General features: G+C 32.7%; 2 protein-coding genes across 15 annotated transcripts in view; both read left to right on the forward strand.

Moving 5' to 3' along the window:
- Positions 1-6,497, forward strand: part of LOC126858193 (disco-interacting protein 2) — a 36,271-nt gene extending 29,774 nt beyond the window's left edge. For all 4 annotated transcript variants that reach the window (XM_050608311.1, XM_050608307.1, XM_050608308.1 and 1 more), the window contains one exon: positions 87-6,497. In XM_050608311.1, the coding sequence (XP_050464268.1) occupies positions 87-339 (253 nt within the window). In that variant the 3' untranslated portion in view covers positions 340-6,497. The remainder of the gene's footprint in view (positions 1-86) is intronic.
- A 3,251-nt stretch (positions 6,498-9,748) lies between these two features.
- LOC126858195 (band 3 anion transport protein) overlaps positions 9,749-26,669 on the forward strand; it is a 29,293-nt gene continuing 12,372 nt past the window's right edge. For 2 of the 11 annotated variants that reach the window (XM_050608313.1, XM_050608323.1), the window contains exons 1-2: positions 17,411-17,797; positions 18,575-18,774. In XM_050608313.1, coding sequence (XP_050464270.1) covers positions 18,718-18,774 — 57 coding nt within the window. In that variant the 5' untranslated portion in view covers positions 17,411-17,797; positions 18,575-18,717. Of the gene's footprint in view, positions 10,067-17,304; positions 17,384-17,410; positions 17,798-18,574; positions 18,775-26,669 lie in introns of those variants that run through there. The other 9 variants (XM_050608315.1, XM_050608317.1, XM_050608320.1 and 6 more) reach the window with 9 other exon arrangements.

Genomic DNA, 26,669 nt, shown 5'->3' on the forward strand with positions numbered 1-26,669 from the left:
TAATTCTGTATATCCAGAACACTTCTCCTAATTGTATTGACGATTCGCTATTAACGACCGAACGTTGTTATCGTGTATTTTTTCAGTGCCGTATTCACATGGACCAATCTCCTAGTGGTAGTGGTAGAATTGGACGGTAGTGAAAGCGAGGCTCTCGATCTTGTGGCTCTGGTAACGAGCGCTGTGCTCGAGGAACATCATTTAGTGGTCGGCGTAGTGGTCGTAGTGGATCCCGGTGTGGTGCCCATTAATTCGCGCGGTGAGAAACAGCGGATGCACCTGCGCGATGGTTTCCTCGCTGATCAACTCGATCCCATCTACGTGGCGTACAATATGTGAACGAATATGCAAGAGAAGATTCTCACTCCCCTCGTATTCCGCCCTCATCCTCCGCGTCGACGTTTTTTATCCAACGTGCCGAGAGCGCAATGGAATTCAATTCGCTCCACGTACGACGATAGAATGAGCAATCTTCGCGAAAATTTAGCTAATAAAAATTTCTCATTTTTGTTTGTTTTCCTGAATTTTGTTTATTATGTTCTTGGTTTTTTAAATGAGGATTTTGTATCTGAATCATGTGTATAAATTCTACTTAAAGTTTCAAACATTTGATATCTGGATTTGACTTTTAGATCTGCAATTTCGCGAACTTTTACTTTTATAGATTTTTTCACAAATTCTTATACAAATGCGTACTTACACCGGGCAGCTTATTTTTAGTCAGTCAGTTACCTGCACAAAATCCATTATTGGAGCGATTAATTTGAGATAAAGGATAAAGGAACAAAATATGAATAAATATTTCAATAGGTGGAGTTATACTATGTCAAGGAATGTTAATACGCTCCAGTGAGCAATGTGAGTATCACCGACGAAACGTACATACGTGCACACTAGAAAAGTTCAATTTGCCGCAAATTGTCTCTTGGAAAAACTGATTAAACTGTAAAAATCAGTATTGTATTACATTATACGTACATGAGACACGACATGATAGAATAATTGATGACAAATCATAAAGTCATTGATGATAAATGAAATCATAAATTTACAATTATGACACCATTCTGTTTTTATAACCAGCGATTCATCGCGAAATATTCAGTATATCTTTTGACCATTAATAGTTTTGCGATCCGTTTCGAAAACTTTAATAACAGAGTATAGACCTGCTAAATCTCAATATTTGATTCTTGCAGTTTTGCGAAGCAAAGAGCGTGCGAAAATTTTGGCTCATTAGGCTGAAACACGCACAACATCCCACGATTTTGTATATTTAAAGCCAAAGTTCTATATAACATGCAACACACATTTTTACATTAGCTATAATTTTCATTGCGAAGAACAAGAAAACTTTCCCCATTGATAGACATAACAAAGAGTTTCGTCGCAATGGTGATTTGACGATTTATGATGAATTGTTCATAGCCGATTCTTAGTTGATTTATTCTAGACGTGTTTTTCTAACTCACTAAAAGTTGAACTTCAAATTTATAAATTTATTTGAAATGTAATCGATCAATACAAAATCCTATCAATCTCTGCACAAATAAGTATATAATCAACTAGCTCGCATGTAAGGATGTAGATATATTGCGACTTTAAAAAAAGGCTGCCATGCATACAGTTTCTTTTTTTTCTTCTTTCGTTATACATATTTCAAAAAAATGGAAATATTAATTAAACGGCATACCTTACTAGCATATATATATATATATATATATATATATATATATATATATATATATATATATATGTATGTATGATGTATGTATGTAGATGTAGAGATTTTTTAGAAGCGGTTTTAATAAAAATGAAGATATATTAAAATTGAAAATTTAACACGCAGAGATTTAGTATTAACAATTTTGTACAAAATACATTTCAACAGTTTTATACATGAACCGACGAAACTCTTATAATAATTCTTATAATAACATAAATAGTTAGCGAGGAAGATTCCTGAACTTTGTCTAGAAACGTTGAAAACTGTGTGATCCGAAAATAGTGTGATTGCGATTGTTTTCTCTTGGAAAAAACTTTTTTTACTTATGGATATATATACAAGAAGAGAGATATGCGTGTTGATAACTCTCTAATTTTATATTCTAATTTTAATATAATGCGGTATATAACACATATTGTTGCGACAACTTGCGAAACAGCTCGATTATAATAATAATCATATGTGCATTTTCCGTGCGTAAAAGATTCCTGTTAAATATTGCCAATATTAATTAATTAAAGAAAAAATAACTAGATTTTCTTACCGATATAGATTTTTCAGCCCAGAAGTTTTTTTTGTTTTGTTTTGATTATCTTATTCTTTTAATTGTCAACTCGATCGAATTTCGAAATAAGATTCCGACAAAAACTTAATTTGGAATCAAATTAAGATTGACGCCATTATTTACCTATTAATCCGCGACATTTGGATGAAAACACGATGGAGCGTGTTTATGAACGGCTAGTAAACGCGAAGTATTATCGATAGGCGACAACTTGGTCAGTGCAATATACGTATAGTGATTTATAATCCCTTGCGGAGTATGATTAATTAATTAATCGTATGGTGGATTTCGACGATTATTCACAGGCGGCTTTTTTATAAATACGTAACATGAGGGGAAAGGCTCTTTTCTTTCTCTCTTTTCTCCCCCCTCCCACCGCCTCTTACCTTCTCCCCTTTAGTTTCCTTTTCCTGTTACTTCTTCTCTTCCTTTCTCCTTTTTCACTCTTCTTGTATCCTTTTTTTCTGTTTTTATTTTTTCCTATACCCTTCCATTTTATCTGTTCTTTCATTTTTCTCTATTTGATTATTTTTATTTCTTTCTTTTCCTTTCATTATTAAGTTATCGTGCCATGTTATCTTGTGTTAACTTCTGCACTTTTACGCATGGAAAAAATGCACGCGCCTGTAAATAGCTACGTTTATACATGCTCGGTTGCACTGACAACCTCGGTTAATTAACGTGTCATTAAAGTGTTATACCACTTCGTTTTTTGTCTTGTTTAAGTCCTAATTTATTGCAGCTATGATATTATTACAATTGTAAACAAAGAAATGTTATAAATTAACGGCATAGTTATTCATCACCTTAATTAACCAGTTAATCATAACTGATCTCATTCATCATGTTCTCAATGTTTCTCTTTTCTTTCCATTCTTTTCTCTTCCCTCTCTTTTCTTCTTTTTGTCTCTTAGCTTCCTTTTCTCTTATTTTTCTTGCCATATTCTTTCTCTATCTCCTTTCTCTCTCTTTCTTTCTCATTTTCTCTCCTTTCTCATTCTTTTCTTTCTTTTTTTTATTTTTTTATTAGTGCGACGAATCTTTTTACAAATTTGTAGGCGATATTTTCTTAGCAAATCTTTTTTAAAAACAAAAACTTTTACAATTAATTGACATGTTGGTGCAACTGGTGTTAAAATAGCAGAATTTATCGAATTGAATCAGATTTTATGAAAAAGAATTAAACTTTGCTTTTTTCATTTATCAGCATAGAAGAAAATAGTTTTAGAAATTTTTTTTTGTGATAGTTTGATTTAATCATAAATTTCTTCGAATTTTGCGATGCAGATGCATTACAGTATTGACATTTGTTTAATTTTTTTACGAGGAATACAGTTTCCTTGAATAGGGATTTATATGTGAAAATATAATTTATTCGCATTAATCGCACGAAAGTTATCCGATTAAAATAAAAATATTCTAAAATAAAAATATTCTAAATTAAATAATTCTTCGCGAAGGTTCTGGGTTTTGATGTATCTTTTTTTTTATGTCGAGTTTGATTTTTTCTTTGTACGTGAAAGAAAAATGTAATATTAGATACCTCCTGAGAAAAGTAGGAATGTGCAATGAATGACTTTTACATTGGACGACTGGCTGTTGTTATTAATACATGTACAATCGACTGTAACGATAGATTATTGGATCCATAAACATTTAAATTCAGAAATATCTGAATCTTCTGATTCTTGATTTCACGGATATTATAATTATATATATATATATATATATATATATATATATATATATATATATCCTTAGCATTTAACTGCGCGCAAATTGTACGAATCAACATTTTATAAAAACTTTGCAAGTATGTATTTTAAAACTATAAATCTCACGTAAAATAAGAAACAATTGTAGAATATTATAATTGTAGAATATATAAAACGAAAGGATATTAAGCGGCGCGTTGGTTTAATGGCTTGTTGAATATTTGCGGCTTCTTACAAAAAGTTTCCTTAAATTATTCCTATAAACATATTTCAAAATATTTTATTGAAATACACCCGCATATATGTACGATTAAAAAAATTTATTTGCTCCTGAAAAAAGCTTTTTTTATTGTTTTCGATAAATAATAATTAAAAGGGATGCTATCGTACATAAAAAATACAAATAATAATTCTGAGCGTTAAAAGATTAATAGTATTTTACTGTTTATACATATGATCGTCAAGGAGACATGTGAGATTATTATTTCTGTCAAATGCATTTAATTTTAAGAAAATTTTCAGTTAGAATTTAAAGAGAAAGGACAGTGTTAAGCCTGGCCGAGATTAAGCATATACTTGCGATGCGATATAAATAATCAATTATATTAGTATGCAATACTGATAATCGATCGTAATTAATTGTTTGCATTATACAGTCATTATGCAATCAGCAACGGAATATTACGTTAAAATTTTATGTTCCGCTACGCAGACTACAAATATAACAATTTTTGTTAATTTATATATATATATATAATTATTAGGCTTTTTAATCTCATTGGACAAGCATAACCGGTGTACCAGCTAATAAGATAAAGAATTTGACATGTGTTCTCAATTTAAGGATCCTTGCACAGTCCTATTAGCGGGTTCAGAGCATGTGCGTGAATGCCTGTGTGCAAACGTGAGAGACTTGCTTGTATTATTGTATAAATGTTGATAATTAGTTAATAGAAATGTGTGACATGTCGGAACGGAATGTCGTGCGGATCCGCAAATCTAGGATGCAGGATTCATCAATCCCCCAAGCTAGAAATCGAATCTAGAGCCGATCCCTCAATCGGTATATATCTAGACCAGCACAAGGCTGTGTATATATAATGCCCTGCGTTAGAATTTATTAAGGTATAGTTTGTTCGTTGAACTATACATATATAATATCATCATCATCATCATCATCATCATCATCTTTATATTATTTTTATCATCATTATTATTATTATTATTATAATTATTATTTTTATTATTATTATTATTTTATTATTATTATTATTATTATTATTATTATTATTATTATTATTATTGCGAATAATATAATGGTCATTTTCTTAACCAAGTCGATAGTATCATCATGCCTCATGTATATCATATTAAACAAACATATTAATACTCGTGTATTCGTACTCGATCTTCAATCCTTTCATCATCCATATACTTTTCGATTTTTTTTCAAAATGAGAGTCAATTTGAGAGAAGAGATTTACATATTCCCTGCAAGAGCGTTTCTTACGAAAAAAAAAAAAAAAATATTAACACGATAAAACTAAATATTTTATCAAATTTTTCATTGTGTATATGTTAAATTTTGTTATTATGTTCTATATAATGATATCACATATTGATTACAGAATTGGTTTTATTGTCTGGCGGACGAATTTCATTAAGGCTTCTAGTTCCTTATTGACATCATGACTGAATTATGACATCAGAAGAGAAATCGAATTTTATTCTTAAGCGAAATTATCGTGTTCGATGATATTAGATTAATAAAAGACGCCGAAAACTTCATGAATTAATAAATAGCTGTAAATCTTGGTCAATCGTTATAAGATTCATTTTTTACTGAAAATGTAGGACACGTGCAAATAAATTATACATACATTTATCAATGCAGGATAACAACAAAGGAGTTTTCGGCGTATTTTACTAATTCATAGAACACGAGTGATTTCATTAAAAAAAATTATTTAATTAAATAATTTCGATGTATTTCGCAAGAGAACATAACTCATATGATTCCTCGCTTCTAACATCATAATTAAATATGACACAGGAGCCTTAGTTAGTATGGATTAGGATTATAATTATATATCGCGAAGGCGATTTACATATTGAATTATATAATTATAATCCGAATATCACCAGAATCGTAGAAGCTCGCTCATGTTGTCTATCATATTGATTGATCGGAAAAATGCGTATTATCAGTGATGATATAATCACGCGTTACGCGATATGCTTTGTTATTCAATTGATAACAATTTGCGATAGCGGTGCGAAGTTCGAGGATATATGTTTCACGTATTGCTGGTTATTATTGTTTCATCATATTATTATTATTAATTGCGTGTATTTGAATATTGGTCGAATAACTTTTTTATTATTTATCAATTTATCGATTTATTGATTGATTTATCGTCCACATCAATTGACGCGACAGCATTTTGCACCAAGTATATATTGTATACCAATATATTATTTTAATTTTTAACCCTTTTAGGATGTATATATACGTTTTTAGGTTTTTTCAAAAGACAGCAAACATATATATAAATTTTTAACTTTAATTGATAGATGTCACATTTTTTCAATTTGATGACTTTAGAGTTCAATTGGATCAAAGAAATTATCAATCAACATACCAAATCAATTGGAACCGAAAGAAGAACAAGCGCAGAAGAACATTTAAAGATCTGTTGATAGGCATTTCCTTTCTCTTACTCGATCGAAGCCTGATAAAAAAAGAGAAAATAACGTAGATGTATTTCCAGTAAGAAAAGAAAAGAAAAGATCATTAAATAAAAATACTTCTTATGAATTTTATAAAAAAATTTAATTTTTCAAAAGAAAAAAGAATAATCCTCAAGGGGCGTCCTCAATAGAATGCGTCAGGTCAATTCAAATTTGCGGTAAATTTTACAAATCGAATATTTTCTCTCTCTTCTTTCCCCTCCTCTCCTCTTTCCTCTTCTTTTCCTTTTTTCTAACGCGATATAAAGCCAGCGCCGTTACGTTGATCCTACAGAGTTTGCATAAATGCATATGCAGTACAAAGTAGAACCACTCTGAATACTTGTTGCGAACCGGTGCATGCATATGCGATCAGCATAATACAGCATGCACCGGTAATCTGCATATACCCATTGATATTGCAAAATGACGAGCGAGAAAAAAAAAATGGGACAGACGGATCTGCGAGCGTGCCGCGGCGCGACGATGATGTATATTCATTAAAAGTTATTAGCAGGAAGAATTGGACTTCTCGGTCTTCTACGACCGACCCAATTCCGCGACCGCCATAAAGAGATTGATATACGCCGGAGAATCGTCAAAATTGCCCGACAATGCGATCGCATCGTGGCACGAACGTTCGTGGCCGAGAGCGTCCTTTTTCCTGGTTTGATAAAAAAAAAAAAAATATTTTGCTTCAACTCGCGTTTCTTTATTTTCATAATTCCATGTGATTAAGTGACTAATCGACACAATCAATATTTAGAACCATTCCAAATAACCAAGCGTGATTAATCATATTAATTAATCATATTGCTGTCATATTGCCAACAACTATATTATTGTTGGCAACATGACAGCAATCTCACAGACACTTGCTATCAGAGTATCTGGGATTCGATTTTCATGTTTTTCTTTTTTCGTCCACGAGTAATTTGCAGATAAAAATATCGAATATATTCTCAAGTGTTTCCCTTTCTTTTGTATGTTTATGTCATAAAATATATCCTCGATCTCTCTCTCTCTCTCTCTCTCTCTCTCTCTCTCTCTCCCTCTCTCTCTTTTTCCAGTTTGATATAATTAATATTTCTATAGTTATTTCGTTTTATTATAAGAAAAATAAGATAAAAAAAGAAAAAATAAATAAAGAAAGGAAAATAACTTATACTTTAAAGGAAAACATTTATATATTTTCATTTTATTCCAAAAGATTTTGATAAGATCAATAGAAATCAATAGAAATTTTTGGTTTGCATAGATATATTATAAAAATATAAATAAAACTCTTAAGGATATTTTGCTTGTACAATATTATAGTAGCAAAAAAACTGTCAAAAATAAAAAAAAAACAAATTTCTTACATTTATACTGTTTGAAAAGTCAAAAGAATAAATCCGGATTATGAAAAGAATTAAAGTATCACAAAATAATTTTGATTGACGTCTTCGTAAAAGAAAATAGTTGTAATTAATATTTTTTCTAATTTATGTCAAAAACTTTTGATCATGAATATCCCCTGAAATCAACTGCAAGAAACAATGAAAAACGAGTGTTTGCAGAAAGAGAGAAAGAGACAGATAACATTTTTCTACAATTCAAAATCCTCATAACTTTTGATCGCTTCAGTGAATCGATTCAAGATTTCTTGATAAGTTTCTGAACATATGCAAGAACATTTTGTACAATTTTAGTTAAATTTCTAATATTTCAAAAATAGACACGAAACATCCTTAAATAAATAAAAGAAAAGACACGGAGAAACAACCAAATATTACAAATATAATAGATTGAAAAAATTTTTTTATTTAGATCAAATAATAAGACGTCACTCAATATACTGTGTATCAAATTTTAGTTTTAAATATCATCACACAGAAAAGTGATATAATTCAAAATTTAGCTATTTTGAGTTAATTTGTTCAAATTCTCATCGTTAGGGAAAAAATTCCACCTCGGCTACCATGGTAACAAAAATTTTAAACATTTTCGATAAGAATTTTGTACGTGGAATAATATATATAATTAATTTTTACTGTAAAAAAAAGTTATCCAATAATCTCTGCATTTATTTAGATTTTGTATACGTAACTTTTTTTCGCTTTCCCGAAAAATCACATTTTTTGAGTTGTGTTACTTTTCTAAATGATACACGATGTGTCAATAAATTGACAATTATAGGAATTATGCAGAATTGGCGGATTGCATGGCCAGGTAGCACAAACCTATTCTATAAACGTACTATAAATATCCTTCAATGAATATTTGAATATTCCAATAGAGTGAGAAGAAAATGTTTTATGAATCTGCATAGAACTTTAAAAATATAAGTTCTAAGCAGATTTATAAAATATTCTTTTAACACGAGAATATTCTACGAAGATTCTGTATTGTACTTATTAATCCTTGCCTTTAGGATGACTTCCAGTTTACATTCGATTCTTACATTAACGGTTGAATTAAATTAAAATTAAAATTAAATTAAAATCAAAATCAAACTGGAAATTAAAATTAAAATTAAATCCAAAATCTAAAATTCACAAACTACTACAAATTAAATTAAAATTCAAATCAAAACTCGATATAAATATAAATATAACGTAAACATAATATAATATAAATATAATAGATAATTCTATATAAAAATATCCTGAAAATATTATATATTTGACGCTAAACAGAACAATCGAAGAATATATTGCGCTATCTAGATGCAGATAAGACGATTCGATAAAAAAAAAAAAGTTTTAGTGGAGTTCGAATGAGAAATTTAATTTGATTTCGCGAATCTCAATTTTAAAAGACGACAGCATCGGCGCGCAAACGAATAAACCCGCTTCGGGGCAGCTCGACTCGGTTCGTGTACGGTTGGTTGGCCGGCTGGCCGGTCGCAGGCAGAAATTCAGTTCCCGCTCTCCTCCTTTCTCCCGGTCATCCACGGTTACGAACGGCGGCGAACGGACGGAGCGAGCGAGACGGACGACGTTTCCCATGGGAAGCCGACCCCGTTCAGGACTGGTCATCAGTTTGTCAGCGGCGCCGCTCTTGCGCGCATGATCACCGCGCGCGCGTTTACCGCACACTCTCTGCCCACAATATTCTTAGATACTGTATAGTACGCTCTGTAAATACACGGATATGTCGTATCGGTCTTCGTAAAAGCCGGTGGTCGGTGGTGGACGGCGAGAAAGCGGTGGCAGCCGGAGAATCGAGCCAGGAGAACGGAAACTGGTCCCGTACGTGGTCCGAGTTGGTTCGAGTTGGTTCGAGTAGCCACGACGACGCCGTTGCCCGCGCGAGTCGTGCGCGTCCAACGATCGATTCGGAGCCTAGGTACGTACATATGCAACATTATGTACAATAGATCGCGTGTGCCTGGATCATTTTCGCCGGAAGTAACGATGGCGAACGCGAGCCGGAATAGCAGTGCCTCTCTTGCTCTACATATCGCTATTTCTCCGATATTTTACGAGAGTTTCTATACCCCTATACGCTTTTCTTCGAGTTTCTCGAGAAGGGAAAGAAATGAGAGAATTATGCATATTGAGAACAGAAAGTATACGAAGACGTAACGTAACGCTTCAGAGTATATTACTTATGAATAATATATGAAGCATAAAGTGGAAGAATTAACGCGTATTATAAAATTGCTTTTTTTTTTTTTCACGTAAATTATGCTACATATTTTGACAATACTGAGTGATTTATTGCGATAGGTGTGGACCACACATACATATTTCTTTTTCATGCGTAATATCAAAAGTTATGACTCTCACTTCGGGCTTTATTACTCGCATACATCTCTGACGTGCCGATTATTAAATACCTGATGTTTTTGCATCGCGCAAAACGAATCGTCGCGGGCAAAGGATTTTTTTTTTTATCACGCGCTAAAAGGAATTCCCGCTGACCGCTTATCGCGGCAATCGGCGAGCAGGATATGCATTTTCGAGCCCTGCGTCGGCGTTTTCTGCGGAATGTGCGATAACAAAAGTACATCAGACTCAGCGCGATAAATGCGAATAGATAATAAAGCTTTCTCGTGGGAAATTAGAAAAGTCATGATAAAATAAATATATACGCGCGCGCGCACATGCACGAACACATGCGCAATATATAAAAAAATAAATAAATAAAAATAAAATAAAATAATAAATATGAAAATAATTTTAAAAATAATAAAAAATAAAAACAATAATAAAATGATAAGTATAAAAATCCGACACGTAAAAGAAGAGATTCGCGCCAACATTCAAAATTAGATTGGGTAATACGCGAAACAAGGCGTGGAAAGGAAAATTCGAGTCGAATAGAAATAGAGTTTACAGTTGTCGGGATCGGAAATAAGGACCGGGACATGAACAGGGTCGGGAATAGACGGTCCCTATTCTATTTTCGAACTGGGTGACAATAGCGGTTCGTCACGTGTTCTATATATATATATATATATATATATATATATATATATATATATATATGGACGGGGATTTTCGAATACATTATAAAACTTTTTTCCCTGGTCACATGCACGCTTGTTACGCCAGTTTCCGCCGTTGTTACTTATGTTAGCTCCGGGACAAAATCGTGATTGATGAACCAACCCGTTATTAGCTCGTGCCGAAACAGTATAATAATTGCTATAATTATAGAGACGCGCGTATACTACTTCTGTCTCTCGGCGAGTGATAGGATTTTTTGATTATTTAAAATGCAAAATGGCCTAGGGAGAATGGAAACTTTTGTTCCATAAAAAATTGTATAACGTTTACTTTTTAAATCAATGCCGACAGAAAAAGTCGCATTAATTAGCACAAGCTTCTGCGAAATGAAAACATTGAGTGACATTAATAAATATTAAATGTCTTTTAAAAATCATTGAATGTCAAACGCTTCTTTTGCTCTCGCTATATAAATGATTCATAAATTCTCGAATATCAATTCACAATTTCATGCCGAAGCTTGTTCTGTCAGGAACGATTGAAAGAAGAGGACCTCGTTATTTATTACTCGATGGTTTAGTCAAATTTCTTTCGCAATCCATAATTCAGTTTCAATCGTTGCAGTTTCATAGATATGTCTCACGAAACGTTTTATCATCTAACAAGGTCATTACTTTCTTTTAAATATCAGCAAATCTGAAGTGTTAATTGTGAGATAATATTCGAATAATATCTCTTTTAAAGATAACATATCTGTATAATTGATGGAGATATAATTATCCGCAAAGATCTTGAAGATCTTAAGATACTCTCTTTACGTACGCATTTTAATAAATTACGTATTAGTTTACACAATTAAAGATGTCTTATATTATGTACATTTCTCACACACAAAAGAGATCAGAGAGAGCGTAATATAATGAATTATATAAAATTATACAAATTTTTTTTTTCGCAACAGATTCTTCAAAATCAGTTTTCTATTGTAAGCAAAAGTTTCTATATTATTAAAAAAAAGATTATTAATTATTATCTTAGGCAGAGAGGTAACTTTTTGGTAACCAAGCCTTGTAGGTAAATTGGCCTCATTTATATGTACTGTATTGTATTTATACGCCGCCTGTTTATTTATTTATTTCATGATTGTTGATAATTATTAGCAAGTTTTTATTATATAGAAATTCTCAGACTCTCGGTGCGAAACATTTATGTTGGGACACGAGTTTGGTCTGTTTACGATAGAAATGATTTATTGAATTGATGATAATAAGCAGCCATCGCGACACTTAACCCGCGACCATTCAAGTTTGTTTTGTATATTTTTACAAAGCATTTCTTGTAAAGTTTATAATGGCAGGTTTTTTTATTTACATGCTTTATTTACAGCTTTATTTACAAAGGTGCAAATCGCCATTGCCATATACATATCTATGTTTTTCTCCGACTCATAAAGACACGCATAAAAGTCGCATAAATATTTTTGGCTTAGAATTCCTCCTAAACTATGCAAAGAAACCGCACAAAATTTTCATTGCGAATATATTATACTACAAAGAATATTATATTCAATTTTTATGCAATTCAAAATAGCATTTGCATTAAGGCGAACAAATTCTTTAAAGCGCGTTGTAAATTGTAAATCGCAACTTGTAATCTCGAACGACTCTCAAAGTTACGATTCCCAGCGCGATTCGCGAAATCCAGGAAGCTCCTTCTTTTCACCATCATCGATGTCATTTCCCGTTTGATCGTCATGTAAAATATCACGCGGCGATTATCAAAGTTCGCAGCTTTGATTGTCGCAGGTTATCGAAGTTACGAGACGGTCTCGCATTCAATGAGCTTAATCGCACACGCGACGTCTCGTGACGATGAATCATCGTCGTGGCGTACATTGAGCACCACGGAGGGACACCATGTCCTCGTTCCCCATACGGGATTTCGGCCGCCGATTAATTTGCATAATTCCGAAAGCGAAATGCAAGACTACTTCGTAGATTTAGAAGGAGTGGAAATATCTCTGGAAATATATCTTCTCGCCAAAGAGGCTTAAAAGGGATTGACTTTTTCAATATAGAAAAAAAAAAAAAAACTCACTTTTCTTCATTCTTTTCTTCCACAAAGTTACAGACAATTGTAGATAATTTATAAAATTTTGTATGTCGGCATCATGAATGTTTTCACACTTGAAAATATTTACGTTCGGCTTGAACGCATTGTCTTCGAATATTCGCACATCATGACTATCGATTCGGTAACAATTAGTTTGACAGCTGCTTGTGTGCGGATCTGTTAAATGTAAGATTAAAAGAATGTAATATAATTTGTTTTGTATCCTCTGCTCGATGATAACATTGCTAATTCTTCCCAGAACTAATAGAGTAATGATGCATGAATATCTAGATGCGTTTGACCTGAAGTAGCTATTTATCTTCAAACGTGAAGGTATTCGTGATGCCTTGAGTGTACACACGGCGTGAGAAATATCTTCCTTAACATATGAATTTGCACGTATAATGAAGTATATTTAGCGCGCGTGCTTCGTCTCTATATATTTTATCATAACTAGTTAGTTACTCGAGAGATGGTCATGCTGTTTTCGAAGAGGGATAAAGTTATTTTTAAAGAAATTATCATGTTAATTTTTTATTAATTATTATTATTAATAAAATTATTATTTTCTAACAATAACCAAGTAATTATGTCATTATAGGAACGGATCACGTGCACCAAATATACCCTCATGTGCATGAAAATTGCATGTTAAGACATTATCGTGTGATTCAATGTGGACATTCATACTGAATGTTTCTAAGATGACTATCTATTCTACGAAATAATAGGAGTTATGAAAAATATCTTTTAGACACAATATATATATATATATATGATATTTTTTTCTAAGATGACTATCTATTCTACGAAATAATAGGAATTATGAAAATATCTTTTAGACACAAAATATATATATATATATATATATATATATATATATGATATTTTTTTGTGTCTAAAAGATATATATATATATATAAAATTATTAATTATATATATTAATTATATATATATAATTATTAATATTATATATATATATATATATTTGTGTCTAAAAGATATTTTTCATAATTTCTATTATTTCGCAGAATTGATAGCCATTTAGAAACATTATGTATGAATGTCCACATTGAGTACTACAGTAATCATTTTACAAGACTACTCTATGTATATTTATATATATATTTCACATTAGAAGAATTCCTTTAAATTGTAGTTTGTTTTATTATCTTTAGTCACTATATAAAGACAATTAAGAAAAATTGAGGCATGGATGGTTAAAAGAAAAAAAAAGAAGAAAAACAGGACGACGCTGCACGCGTAATAATTTAGCAGCATGTTAATTGCATCGAGTAAGTGTCATCGCGTAGCGGGTGGCATTATTATAAAGTTTGCACGTTGTCATGACATTGTAGGGGTGGGGGAGGAGGGGAGAGGATAGCAATGTTTCTTCTTAATTTTTCGCAAATAATTTGTCTGTTCTCACAGTTTATTGTAAATATAAGTTAACGATGTGATATAATAAATGATGATATAACTTAAAAATGATAGACAACTAAAAAAATTGAAGGTTTCTACTTATATGTACAATAGAATCGATTCCGGAATTGATTTCCCTCATTGAAAAATATCGGACGGTTACAGAAATTACAGAAAAGATCAGGTCGAGAGGCTCTTTCTCTTTCTTCTTGCGCCTCTCATCTGCTACCAGCATGGAATTTTCCACGGAAGGAGGTTTTACGAGGCCTGTTGACGGCTACAAAAGGAATGCGCGGTCCATTTCATCTTATCCCACATAACATCTTTAAAGCCATTTTACACTTTAATTTGCACATAACAATTCTTATCCGAATACAATTTATTACAAAATATTACCTTCAGATATGAAGGGAAATAAAACTTGAGCAACAATTTAAAAATATTATTTTTTGTAGACTAAGTTATGTAAGATAGATCATCACTAGACGATTAGATCACATCTTGATCCTAACATTTAGTTTTCTTTTGTTTTTAATAACTTTATATAGGTTAAGTTAGTAACAATGCAATTTTTAGACAATTGAAAAGCTCTATCTTTTTTATATATATATATATTTGTCTAAAATTTTAAATACATTTATTGTAGTTAAACAATTTAACTTCTATATGGGTTGCGCTACCATTAATGGGCTCTACACGGGCTTCGTACATGTGCCTACAAAGTGAGATATATATCAGAATTCTATGTAAAACCAGGTCGAAAACCTTCGCGATGTTCCCTCTCGTTTTTTTATATAACCTTGTCCCACAAAAGCGACGCCAAATCGAGGGAAACGTAAGCACTCCTTTCTCTCACAAGAAGTCGTCTCGTCCATTTGCACGTGCAGGATCTCGAAAAATCCTGCCGGCATCCGTCACGTCGCTTACCGGCCTCAATCATCGGAGATATTCCTCGAATATTGAAGAGGAAAAAGCGCATACATTTTTTAAAGAATGCACGACGGAAAATCGATGTTTATTTCGTCTGTCGATGTATCTGCACATGTTTACATGACAAATGTGTATATGTAAGAATTCTTTCCTGCATTATTAATTTTAATTCTTAACGCACAAGTTGGCTATCATAAAAATTATATGTGTCTCAAATTGTTGGGTAATAAAAATTAATTCAACGGGCCCGTAATGCTACTTTATTATTTTACATTCGATTCTCGTATTTGTTTGATAAAAAATTTCATCGATCGTTAAACGACCTTCGGAAATATTATTCTTGCATTCGCTCGATAACTACAATAATTTAATGTCAACGTCGCTGAAAAATTGATGAAGCATGTCTGCCAAGAATGTTGGGCATTTATATTTTGCATGTTTGCGGGTTCATATAATATCCGGCAAACTTACGTCACACAGACAGTGCATAGTAAGCAAATTATTCTAACCGATTTTGTATATTTCAAATATATATATATATATATATATAATTAAATTGTTAACGTTTCATCAAATATGAATGATTTATCTCGCACAATTGGCTGCTTGTATTGCGTCCTTCTATGGAATGATGGATAGAACTTAACAGGATAAGAACGCGAGTGTGTGTGAAAACAGGCGCCTCAAAATAAGAAAACTTGTCGTAACGTCATAGCAGATGTTGCATCTACAAAGGATCCGTCTTTTCGTCGAACAAACAAAAACGACGACAAATGGAGAATCGGCCGGTTCTTTTGTTACAAGATCTCATTATTATAACGTTACAATACAGGTTTAAGGTGCTTTCACGCCAAATCGTACGGAAAACCGCGTATATTTTTGAATATAACTACCATTCCTTTAACACAGAAATATAAAAGTTTGAAGGGCTAGAGAGGAAGATATGTGTATGAGATCGAATAAATAATACTTACGAAGTCTAGTTTCATACATATATACAGGGTGGCCCCGAACGTTCCAGCCAGACTTTGACATCTTAATTTAATTCTGAACAAAGAATTTCCTATAAACATGGATCGAAAAATGCTTTCTTAAGAAGTTATCGCTCAAAAATCTCTGAAATAGTGATTATTTTACACATTTTTCCAAATATGTAAAATGTGAGTCTTTAAACAAAAAGTATCGAATCAAAAGTTGTAGAAAATTAAATTACTCGATGCCAAAAGTGTATTGGAGCTAAGGGCGACATTTTGAGAACAGTTAGTTTTTTCACGTCTTTATTCATTTTCTATTATTACGTACTATTTTAGTTTAAAAAAATTTATTTTATTTTCATAAAAGAAAAAGATTTTTATTTTTTATTTTTATCGTTTTTTCAAGAAATTTATTAATTTTCATTTTCTTTATATTTCATTTTCTTTTCACCTTTTGCTCTTCCTTTAACAGAGGTTCTTCCCATGTTTATAGAAAATTTTTTTGTTTAGAATTAAATTTCCTATAAGATCTCAAAGTCTGATTGGAACATTCGGGGACACCCTGTATAACGTGTAATTATTTTTATATTGATAAGAAATGGCGAATGTAATATCGCATTGTTGTGAAAACACCTTTAGATCCATATATCTATATATTCGCACGTATTTCATGTCTATGCAGTCTGCTGTGTAAATGAAACCTATCATCAAGAGTTTTTAGGATCATTATGGCATTCTTGGGACTGTAGGAGATACTCGAAGTAAAGTAAAAGGTACATTACCAGTGTATTTGCGAAAATTGTCTCGAGACATGGCAGAGTATAAAAGTATCGAAGTGCTAAACAATATAAGTATATAGTGAATTGTTGATACAATATATGTGTATTGTAATGCACAAAAGAGACTAATATTGCATGCCGAATGTTGATGTAATCGTCGTTATATAATTGTACAATAGAACAAAGATGAAAAATTACGTGTCAAGCCACGCGACAGACTAAATTATGCTGATTGCCAATCATACGAACACACATGTCCCAAGAAAGAAAAGGTGTGCATGTCGTTACATCTCATCTCGTTACAGCTCGTAACCGAAGACAAGACTCTAAGAGAAGACTGACTGCATTGACTCTGTTCGCGATTGTCAGCGCATCGCGATAGATTAACAATTAATAACAGGTAACGAGGTAAGAGCTAACGAGACATGTATAATGAATTATTCGTTCACGGCACAATCCTCGGATTTAATTTTTGGGAAAATGTTAAGGGGTATTCGCATGTAACTATGATTTCAATTTTGAGCAAATACAATTTGAAATTGAAATATTGACATTTAGATTGCATTAAATTAAAATGATATCGATGTGTTGATATTGGCTTCGTGCCAATAAGTAACAATAAGTTGTAATGGCGAGTATAAAAGTAGTAGAGTGAGAAAGAAAGAATCCTCCATCAATCATTCTCGATGAGGCGTATTTATCGCGGCCGTATCGTATGAGAGCTCTTTGCGATTAGTCCGAACAATTGTTCTCGGCATCGGTATATTATCTGAATGATTCAAAAAGATTCGTATCGTATCTTTTTTATTTCAAAAAATCCCCCTTATTTGATTCGCGATCAATTTATAATTATGTACACTCATATAAGTATGTAACTTTGATTAAATCTTAGTATCCTAGTACTTCTAATTTTTTTCAATACCTATATTGAAAATATTCAAAAATACCAAAATATTGAGATATTTAGAATTTATTAGGATACACATACAAATGGAGCGTTTTTTGAATTTTACAACTTATAAATAATTTTATTTTGCTAAACAAATACATGAACTCGCGCGATTTAAATCTTGGAATGTATACATCCTACATGTTAATCTTCTGAATAAATATAACTGGTTTTATTCTTGTCATAGCTATTCTATTGTATTGTATTAATCGCAATTGCGATCATTTGTGTTTCAGCAGCCAGCAGAACGGAGCTGTCATCACAGCGACTACTCCACATGTGGACATCGCCATCCCGACTTAGGATCGGCCGGGCACCCAGGAAAAAGACACAGCCTTAAGCTGATAGCTGCGCCATCAGCTGCTGTGGCCGGTGAAGGATGGAGAACACCGATGGATCTAGGAGGAAGCTCTCTTTCCTCGGCTTCGGCAAACGGGTATTACTGACTTAATGAGATAACAACATTTGATATTAATATTCTAAAGATAAATCGAACACGAGAAATGTTTATGCTTGTACGTTTAAGAATATCATCGACTGGTGTCGGATGATCTAATAGAGAGCGATATGTCGATAAATGATATTCCATATCGGGATCGGTATGCATTTGAATGCATACTGCAATAAATGTAATATCACATTACTTGATTGGCAATGACATAATATCTCGTATGTACAAACATCGCAGTTATCTTCGCATTCTTTTTGCTTCCAACAATACATACAGAAAAAAAAACATGGAAATATCTCTGTTCGATTTTAATATTTGCTTTGGATATATATTGTAAAAAGAATAGCTTAAAATAAAAGACACATATTTTTTATAAATCATCCACACACACATATACACACACACACGTTTAAAGATTGAAAATTTGTTCGAAAATAACTCGTATAAATGATTATGAGCAAATATCATCAAAATCATGAGATATATAAAAGATATTTTAGATAAAAGTTTTATATATGGGGCTTTTAATTAATTTTTTATAACAGTGAACTTAGATTCTTTTAAAATAAGAAATTTTTAAAAATATTAGTATTTTAACTTTGAATTTTTAAACCTTATGCGCAACGTAATGTATGTCACGTCTATATCGCGCTTTTATCACACGTAGCATTTGATAACAGCTTATTTTATTTCACATCCATGCAATTGCATGCATGCATAATATATAGTATATTAAATAATACATGAATAATTCAAATATATAAGAGGATAATTTTATATTTTTTTGGCGATATTATTTGAAAAATATATATATATGGACACATTTTCAACAGATCACATATACGATTACATTTATTTATATTTGATAAATAACATTAAGTGCAAGAAAATTTTTATCTAAAAGAATTGTTCTTTATTTATTCCGTGCTTTTGATGATGTTAATTTGAAATCACCGAGGTATCTGCTACAGAAAGAAACACCTGAAGAAAGCCACTTTTAGCGGAAGATAAGATGCTAGCTTCCAGATTAAAAAATTTTTAAAAAAGTTTGGCAGAATTATATATGTATATTGTTAATATATATAAACTGTATAATTCTTCGAAAACTATACGATTCAAATGGCATTTTTTACATTTTGCGGTACTACGGGAAATTGGCACCTTATATTTTCAAAATGCAATTTTTTTTTAGATTTTTTTGCCGGAACTATTTCTAAAACTTATCAGAAACTATAAAACTATTTTGGGTACAAACAAAATTTTTGATAAAACTTTCGGTTTTCGAATATGAGGTATTCAATTTCACATCGGCGCATTTATAACAAAAATACATCTTTTTAATTTTGAATTATTTATACATACACCGTATTCAAAGTAGTATTTAGAATAAAAAAAAAAATCTTTTATGTGTTTTCTTCTTCTTCGTATCAATTAACACCCTACAGGTTCTTTTCACCTAGAGTATTCGCTTAAAAACATATTATATTTTTTTAAGTATTTATGCAAATATTTATTATAATTATTTATTTATTATTTATTTACTAAATTATTTATTTTTTATAATTATATTTATTATATTTATATCATATCGCTATTATATATCGGAGATAAATTTTTCTTACAATAATGAATGAGAAAGCGGCTGTGCTTTATAATTTTTATTGTCTCAACTGATTTGGCGAGAGAAGAATTAAAATGTAGCTGTAATGTAGCGAAACTTTAAAACGATAGTTTATCCAACATCTCCAAGTGAGTCATTGGCTTTTTACACTTCCGACACAATCATTGTGAGTTTTATCGCGATCATGATAGATTGTGAAATAGATAGTAAATCTCTTCTATGATCTGTTTCAACGAATATATAAACATTTCTATATTTCTAGAAAAGAAATTATACAGTAGATACGTTCTGCGAGTAAAATTTTGTTGTATATAAATATACCATAGTACACATGACATATCAATATTTTCGTGTCATTGACATTGATCGATAAAGTTTAGCATTCCGGATATTTTGGCATATGGCATACATCAGTGACAAGTGGAATATTTTTATTAGAAGAGATTTAGCTGTGTCTTCTCTCTCTTATAATTAACTTCTAATTTTTCTTCCAATGAGTTTCATTGTAATAACATTAAAAATTGATCATTACATAATGATCAGACAATGATAAAAGATTTTATCCGATCGTACAAATTAGATACTTTCTACCAGTTTTCTCTAAGAAGGTAGCATTAATTTTCTTCTAATGTGCTATTGATTCATCTATAAAAAAAAGGAGAGAGAAAAATACCGAAGAAAGATATGCAATAAGCGTAGTAATAGACTTCATTCATGCTTGTCGATTAAATAAACAAATTTAGTCGCACACATTATTTTTTACACGTGCTATCGTTCGAATCGAACGTAAGCATATGAGGTAATGAGGTTCTGTAAATGTGAATCGTAATGAGATCTTCATATCAAACACATTCGTGCATGTAGAACAAGCTGTATATAAGGGATGGAGATCCGTGTTAGGAAATGTGGATTATCACTTCATCGCGATTGTCTCCTAACTCTGACATAGTTTCGTAAAAGCGGGACGACCTCGAGCGGGACTGATTAGCCTGATTGTTGACGGTCGCAGGTCAATAACCATTTGGTATCGTGTATGCGTGCGATACAGGCAAAGACGCGAGATTCGCGCGGACGGCACGTGATTTCGATCGGGAGAAAAGTTGCCAGGAACTCGTCATATAATCGCATACTTCCACATTGCTCACGCTACATATGTATTTGCTATATACTATAGTTGCTTACGATGTGAATTTTCAGAGTTGCGTTTCAAAATTTATTTCTTGGGATAGAGTGACATTCGGATCAATCAGAATAAAAGAAACAAAATTTTCTTTGTTTTGATTGATCGATCAAGCACTCCAAGGAGTAAATTTTAATTGAGTTCCAGTGGATTCTACGTTCCAAAATTTAAAAATTTCCTTGAAATAAAAAAAACATTCGATCGACCAATAATAATGAAAGAAATAAAAGTTTCTTTGTCCTGTGCGTTTGGTCAATCAAACGCTACTCTATTCCAAAAAGTTAATTTTGGAGTACGATCCAGTCGTATCGAGGAATACTCGATTAATCGTCAACATATGCAGGATTGTAACTAATAACCGTTGCGTAAGCACCAAGAATCGAATCCATATGTGCTTATCCTTATAAGCGAATTATCGAATACATTAATATTACATTGATTACGAAATCCCGATTTGATCGATCACGGATGTTCATTCTTGCGATACTACTCGCAATTTTTTTTCCATTAAGATTCACAATATTTTACGTGAGACAATTCTTGGAGTTACGATTAATTTCATTGCATTGATATGATTCAAACAATGGAGTATAGTTCGGAGTGTTCTTTGTTTTTATATGGAGTTGCCTAATGGAAACGCCATGTGACCTAACCATTTGCGGAGTACAATGCTAAAAAAAAGTGATTTTTTACAATAAAAATAACAAAATCTTTTGAAATTCAAAGAAAATATATTAACCCTGATAAAAAAAAATTATTAGAGACCATAGGAAGTTGGGGATAATAATTAGGCAATAATCTTTATATCATTAACAGATTTGAGGCAATATATTGAATCGAATCACGGTATCAATTTGGAAGATAGCATTATGCAACAAATTTGAAGAACGTATAATAATATTTAATTAAGAAAGATGTATTTTTCAAAGCTTTTCAGGGAAATTATTCTGTCGAATAAAAATTTTCCTCTATCATATTTATTTCATCTTTCTCTTTCTTCTTTCTCCTTTCACCTGAGAGCAAGCCAAGGGACAAATTCCTGGGATAGATTCGTTAATACTCTTATGTCGCATTCTCATCGTACATTGCATGACTTTAAGGTACAAGTTTGCCAACGTTCCGTTCAGGGTAGCGCTTACGCAAGGTCGGAAGCCGCAAATTCGATTATCAAGAATGGCGTCAATCGTATCCGCGCTATCATGTACAGCTGATTGTCGCCAGCGTTGCCAGTGCACAGGTGAGCCGCTTATGTCGGAGAGCATGTTGCACGATTGATCCGCGCGAGAAAGATCACTTCTATGTTTACGACAAAGGTAGGATATATCCGTTCCGTGATGATGAATTAGATTCGTCATCGTAGGATGCGCTCCTGTTCTCATTTCTTTGCCGTTTTCACGCGACGAGAAAGCTTAGATCTGTTTCTTACGCAACGATTGTACAAGGTATTTATTTATCGATTTACTTTAAAAGCTGGAAATTCTCGAGATTCTCTAAAATGTCCAAAGTATAATTTGTCGAAACATAACTTTGCGGCTCGACAATTTTTCTGATTACTCTAACAATTTTTTTTTATTATTTACTGTATTTTGAATATGAAAAAAAGAATTATGTAGTTGCAAATATGAATACACAGTTGCTGTTTTATTGCTCTTATATTGTGATCGATGAAAAATTTTTCAGGGGAAAGAAAAACTCATGTCGAACAATTTAAGGTTTGTTCTTTTTTTTTCCCTTTTTTTATTTACGTTTGATCATTTCTTTCTCTCCCGCTCTTTCTCTTTCTCTCCTTCTCTCCTTCTTTCTCTCCCTCTTTCCTGTCCTCGTCTTTTAATCAGACTTAATGTCAATTCATGTAACTCGCCGCCAAACGAAATCGTGCTATGAGATAAAAGAAATCGACCGTTTAAAGTATGAGTTTAAATATCTTTTGCGGAATCTAAATACTATTTTTCCGTGTATATTTTTCTTAAATATTTAATAAAAACATCGTTAAAAGTATCGGTGCGAGAATATTGTTATCTCAATTATTCTTCTTTGCGTTGAAACTTAAATGCAAAATTCCTAGGAAACTTAATCGCGTGTACATTGGCTATCTCGTGAATTGCGGAAATAACTCGCGAGAAACAATTATCGATAAAAAACAAATCTTTGTCATTGACCGACAAAGTACTAAACGCTTCATCAATTCTTCTGTCGGAAGAAAAAGGTCACCGCGAGCGTATTGGGGAATAAATCGGGGAGGCTGCGATTCAAGGTCGACCGGTGCAAAACGCGAGAAGTACACGTCGAGAAGGAAAATTTGATCGATGATGGACCAGCTCGTTGTCGCTCTTCTCCTCTCGCGTGGTTATACAGTCGCATCATAAATATAATAACGTTGATGCTATATAAGGGAAAAAGATCTCTTTTTTATGCAAAGATTTCCTAGATTGGCTCTTTTTTTCATTTAGATAAAAGTATAAGATATATATTTAGGACAAAATGTATATATTTATTTAGGACCAAAATATATATATATATACAGGGTGTCAATCGCATCACCCGTCGTATGCAGATAAAGCAGATAAAACTGAGGAGAAAAGTCATGTAGCATTTTTTTTTATAACGCTTAATAAGAGAGTTATTACTGAGTAAAGTCTGGCCAATCATCGCCGATCTTTAGCCAGACGCACGTCAGTGAGACGCTGTAAACAGCTGAGCGCTCACGCACACATGCTAGGCGCGCGGCTCATTGACGTGCGTCCAGCTAAAGGTCGCGCTGAATTGCCAGACTTCAATAATAACTCTTTTATTAAGCGTTATCGAAAAAAATGGTACAGGACTTTTCTTCTCAGTTTTGCCTGCTCTACATGCACACGATGGGTGATACAATTGACGCCGGACACCCTGTATATATATATATGTGTATGTATGTATGTATGTATATACTCACATACAGAGTGTCCCAAAACTACCGGACTTCCTCTTAATGGCAGATTTGTTAGAACATTTCAAGACGAAAATCCTAATACAAAAATGTCGAGACTATAATAGTTTTTAAACGGGAAGCGATTATATTTTACGAATGAGTGGGCTGAGATTTCGTGCGCTCAGTGATGGCGAAATAATAGGTGAAAAAAATGCTTTATAAATGGAATGCCTTTTTTATGATATTATGATTATCGTATAAATTTGCAATAGCATTGTATTTTTCTTATATGTTTTTTGTTTCTTTTTATATATGAGATATTTGATATTCCTTATAGGAATTGTTTTTCATCAAGCTGTTCCTAACTGTTTTTTTTCTTCGTGCGCGCTTTTTTCTCTTCAATGATCGATAACATCTCTTTGACCTAGGCCGGGGTTGACCCGGTCAATGCAATTCTTGTCCCCTCATCGCTCCTACCGCTTACTATTCAGCACCGTCAGCTGAGCTTTCCCACCTGCGGTTGTAGAGATTCCCCTCCTACCGTGAGCTTTCTCCTCCTTCGAGTTGATTTACTCGAGTCTTTTTATTCCGGATTTCACGGCCGATTGACACTTGTTGCGCCAGCTAGTTTCCGTCAATCATTTGGGCATAGCTTTGACATATTATTCCAAATGTGCCAAGGAAATGGCGGTTGTATCTTTTTTTCTTTAAGGAAGATCACAGATCATCATAGCTCATACGGGTATGTATATGTCGACTAGTTGCAATTTTCTAATCGATTTCAATGCGTTAATTGAGTTATAGTGATATGTATAATCAATGGCATAATTAGCAAACTATCTGACAGATTGTACAATAAATTGCATTCCATCTTTCTCTTTCTTTCTTTCTCTTTCTCGATCCATCTTTGGAACTATTATATGAAAGATTTGTAAAAAATCTGACAGAAAAACAAATTCAACAGTTTTAATATACGAAGCGTATCTTTTTTCTATCATCTATACGATGTACTCCATATTTTTAAATTCCTTTCAAATATCTTGGAATCCATTCTTTATCCATCTCCTCATTCTCCATCCATCTTCCATTCTCCATTCATCTTGCATCATTTAAATATATTTTCTTCTTGCTAATCTTGGGAGAATTTCCATATCTTATCTCATGCTACAAGCGCGAGAAAATTAGTTTCTTTTACTTATTATTTCTTTATATATTATTTTTTGAGATGTAGCAAAACTGAATCATTTTTTTTTCTTCTCCGTCTAGATTTCTAGAGGAATATCTATTTATCTCTTTTTTAATATAATAATATATAGTGTCTTTGAAAAAGTCATCATTGTTCCAGATAAAAATACACTAATCTTGCACTTGATATTATTTCATTCAAGCGATCAGTTAAGATATACTCTGTCTTATACGGTCGTTGGCCAGGAAATTGGCTTACAGGAAATTGAAAATCTCGAGTGGAAATCCCGATAAATCGCAATTGGGGAGAAGGGAGGGGAGTAAAAGGAAAAAAAAAGGAAGGAAGGGGTTACTCTTCGAACGTATGGGGTTAATATCGATCCGGGTGCGCGCGTCATCCCTCTCTTGGACCGTTCATGCGTTTCCCCACCATCCTTCTTCCCCTCTTTCTCCCTTCCCGGTAGCACCATCCTCCGCCCTTAGTTCGAGTTCCTCCAGTTCTGAGCGCCAACCGGCCGGGTTGTCACTCTGCCCGGGATGCCATGCCCGAGGTCGCCGCCGGTTCCTCCAGGAAATCGTTTCTGGAGCGGGCGCGGAGCAAACTCCTTCGCTGGCTACGACGCTCTCTGCGGACAACGCACCAGGTGAACAAATTTCGTGACCATTTCATCCTGTTCACGAGATATTCTCCTAATCATGACTTGCGCGATCGAGTAGACAATTTTTTCTGGGAGACAAGATCTCTGTGCTCCTCTTGTAGCTCTTGTTTTTGAAATATCTATTTACGATTCAAGCTACTTAATGAAGCATAAGAAATCTATGTTATGTCACTCGGACTGCAAAAAATCTGTGAAAGTTGTTGCAATCTGTAGACTCAAGATATGGAGTTTGAAATCTGTGAAATTCAAATTCTTCCTGCTAGAAACTCGGATCTCTAGAAATTAAAGAAATTAATAGAGAAAAATCTTTGAAGCTGATCGCTAAAA

The sequence above is a fragment of the Cataglyphis hispanica genome, chromosome 24 (genome assembly GCF_021464435.1).
Source record: "Cataglyphis hispanica isolate Lineage 1 chromosome 24, ULB_Chis1_1.0, whole genome shotgun sequence".
NCBI classification, from domain to species: Eukaryota; Metazoa; Arthropoda; class Insecta; order Hymenoptera; family Formicidae; genus Cataglyphis; species Cataglyphis hispanica.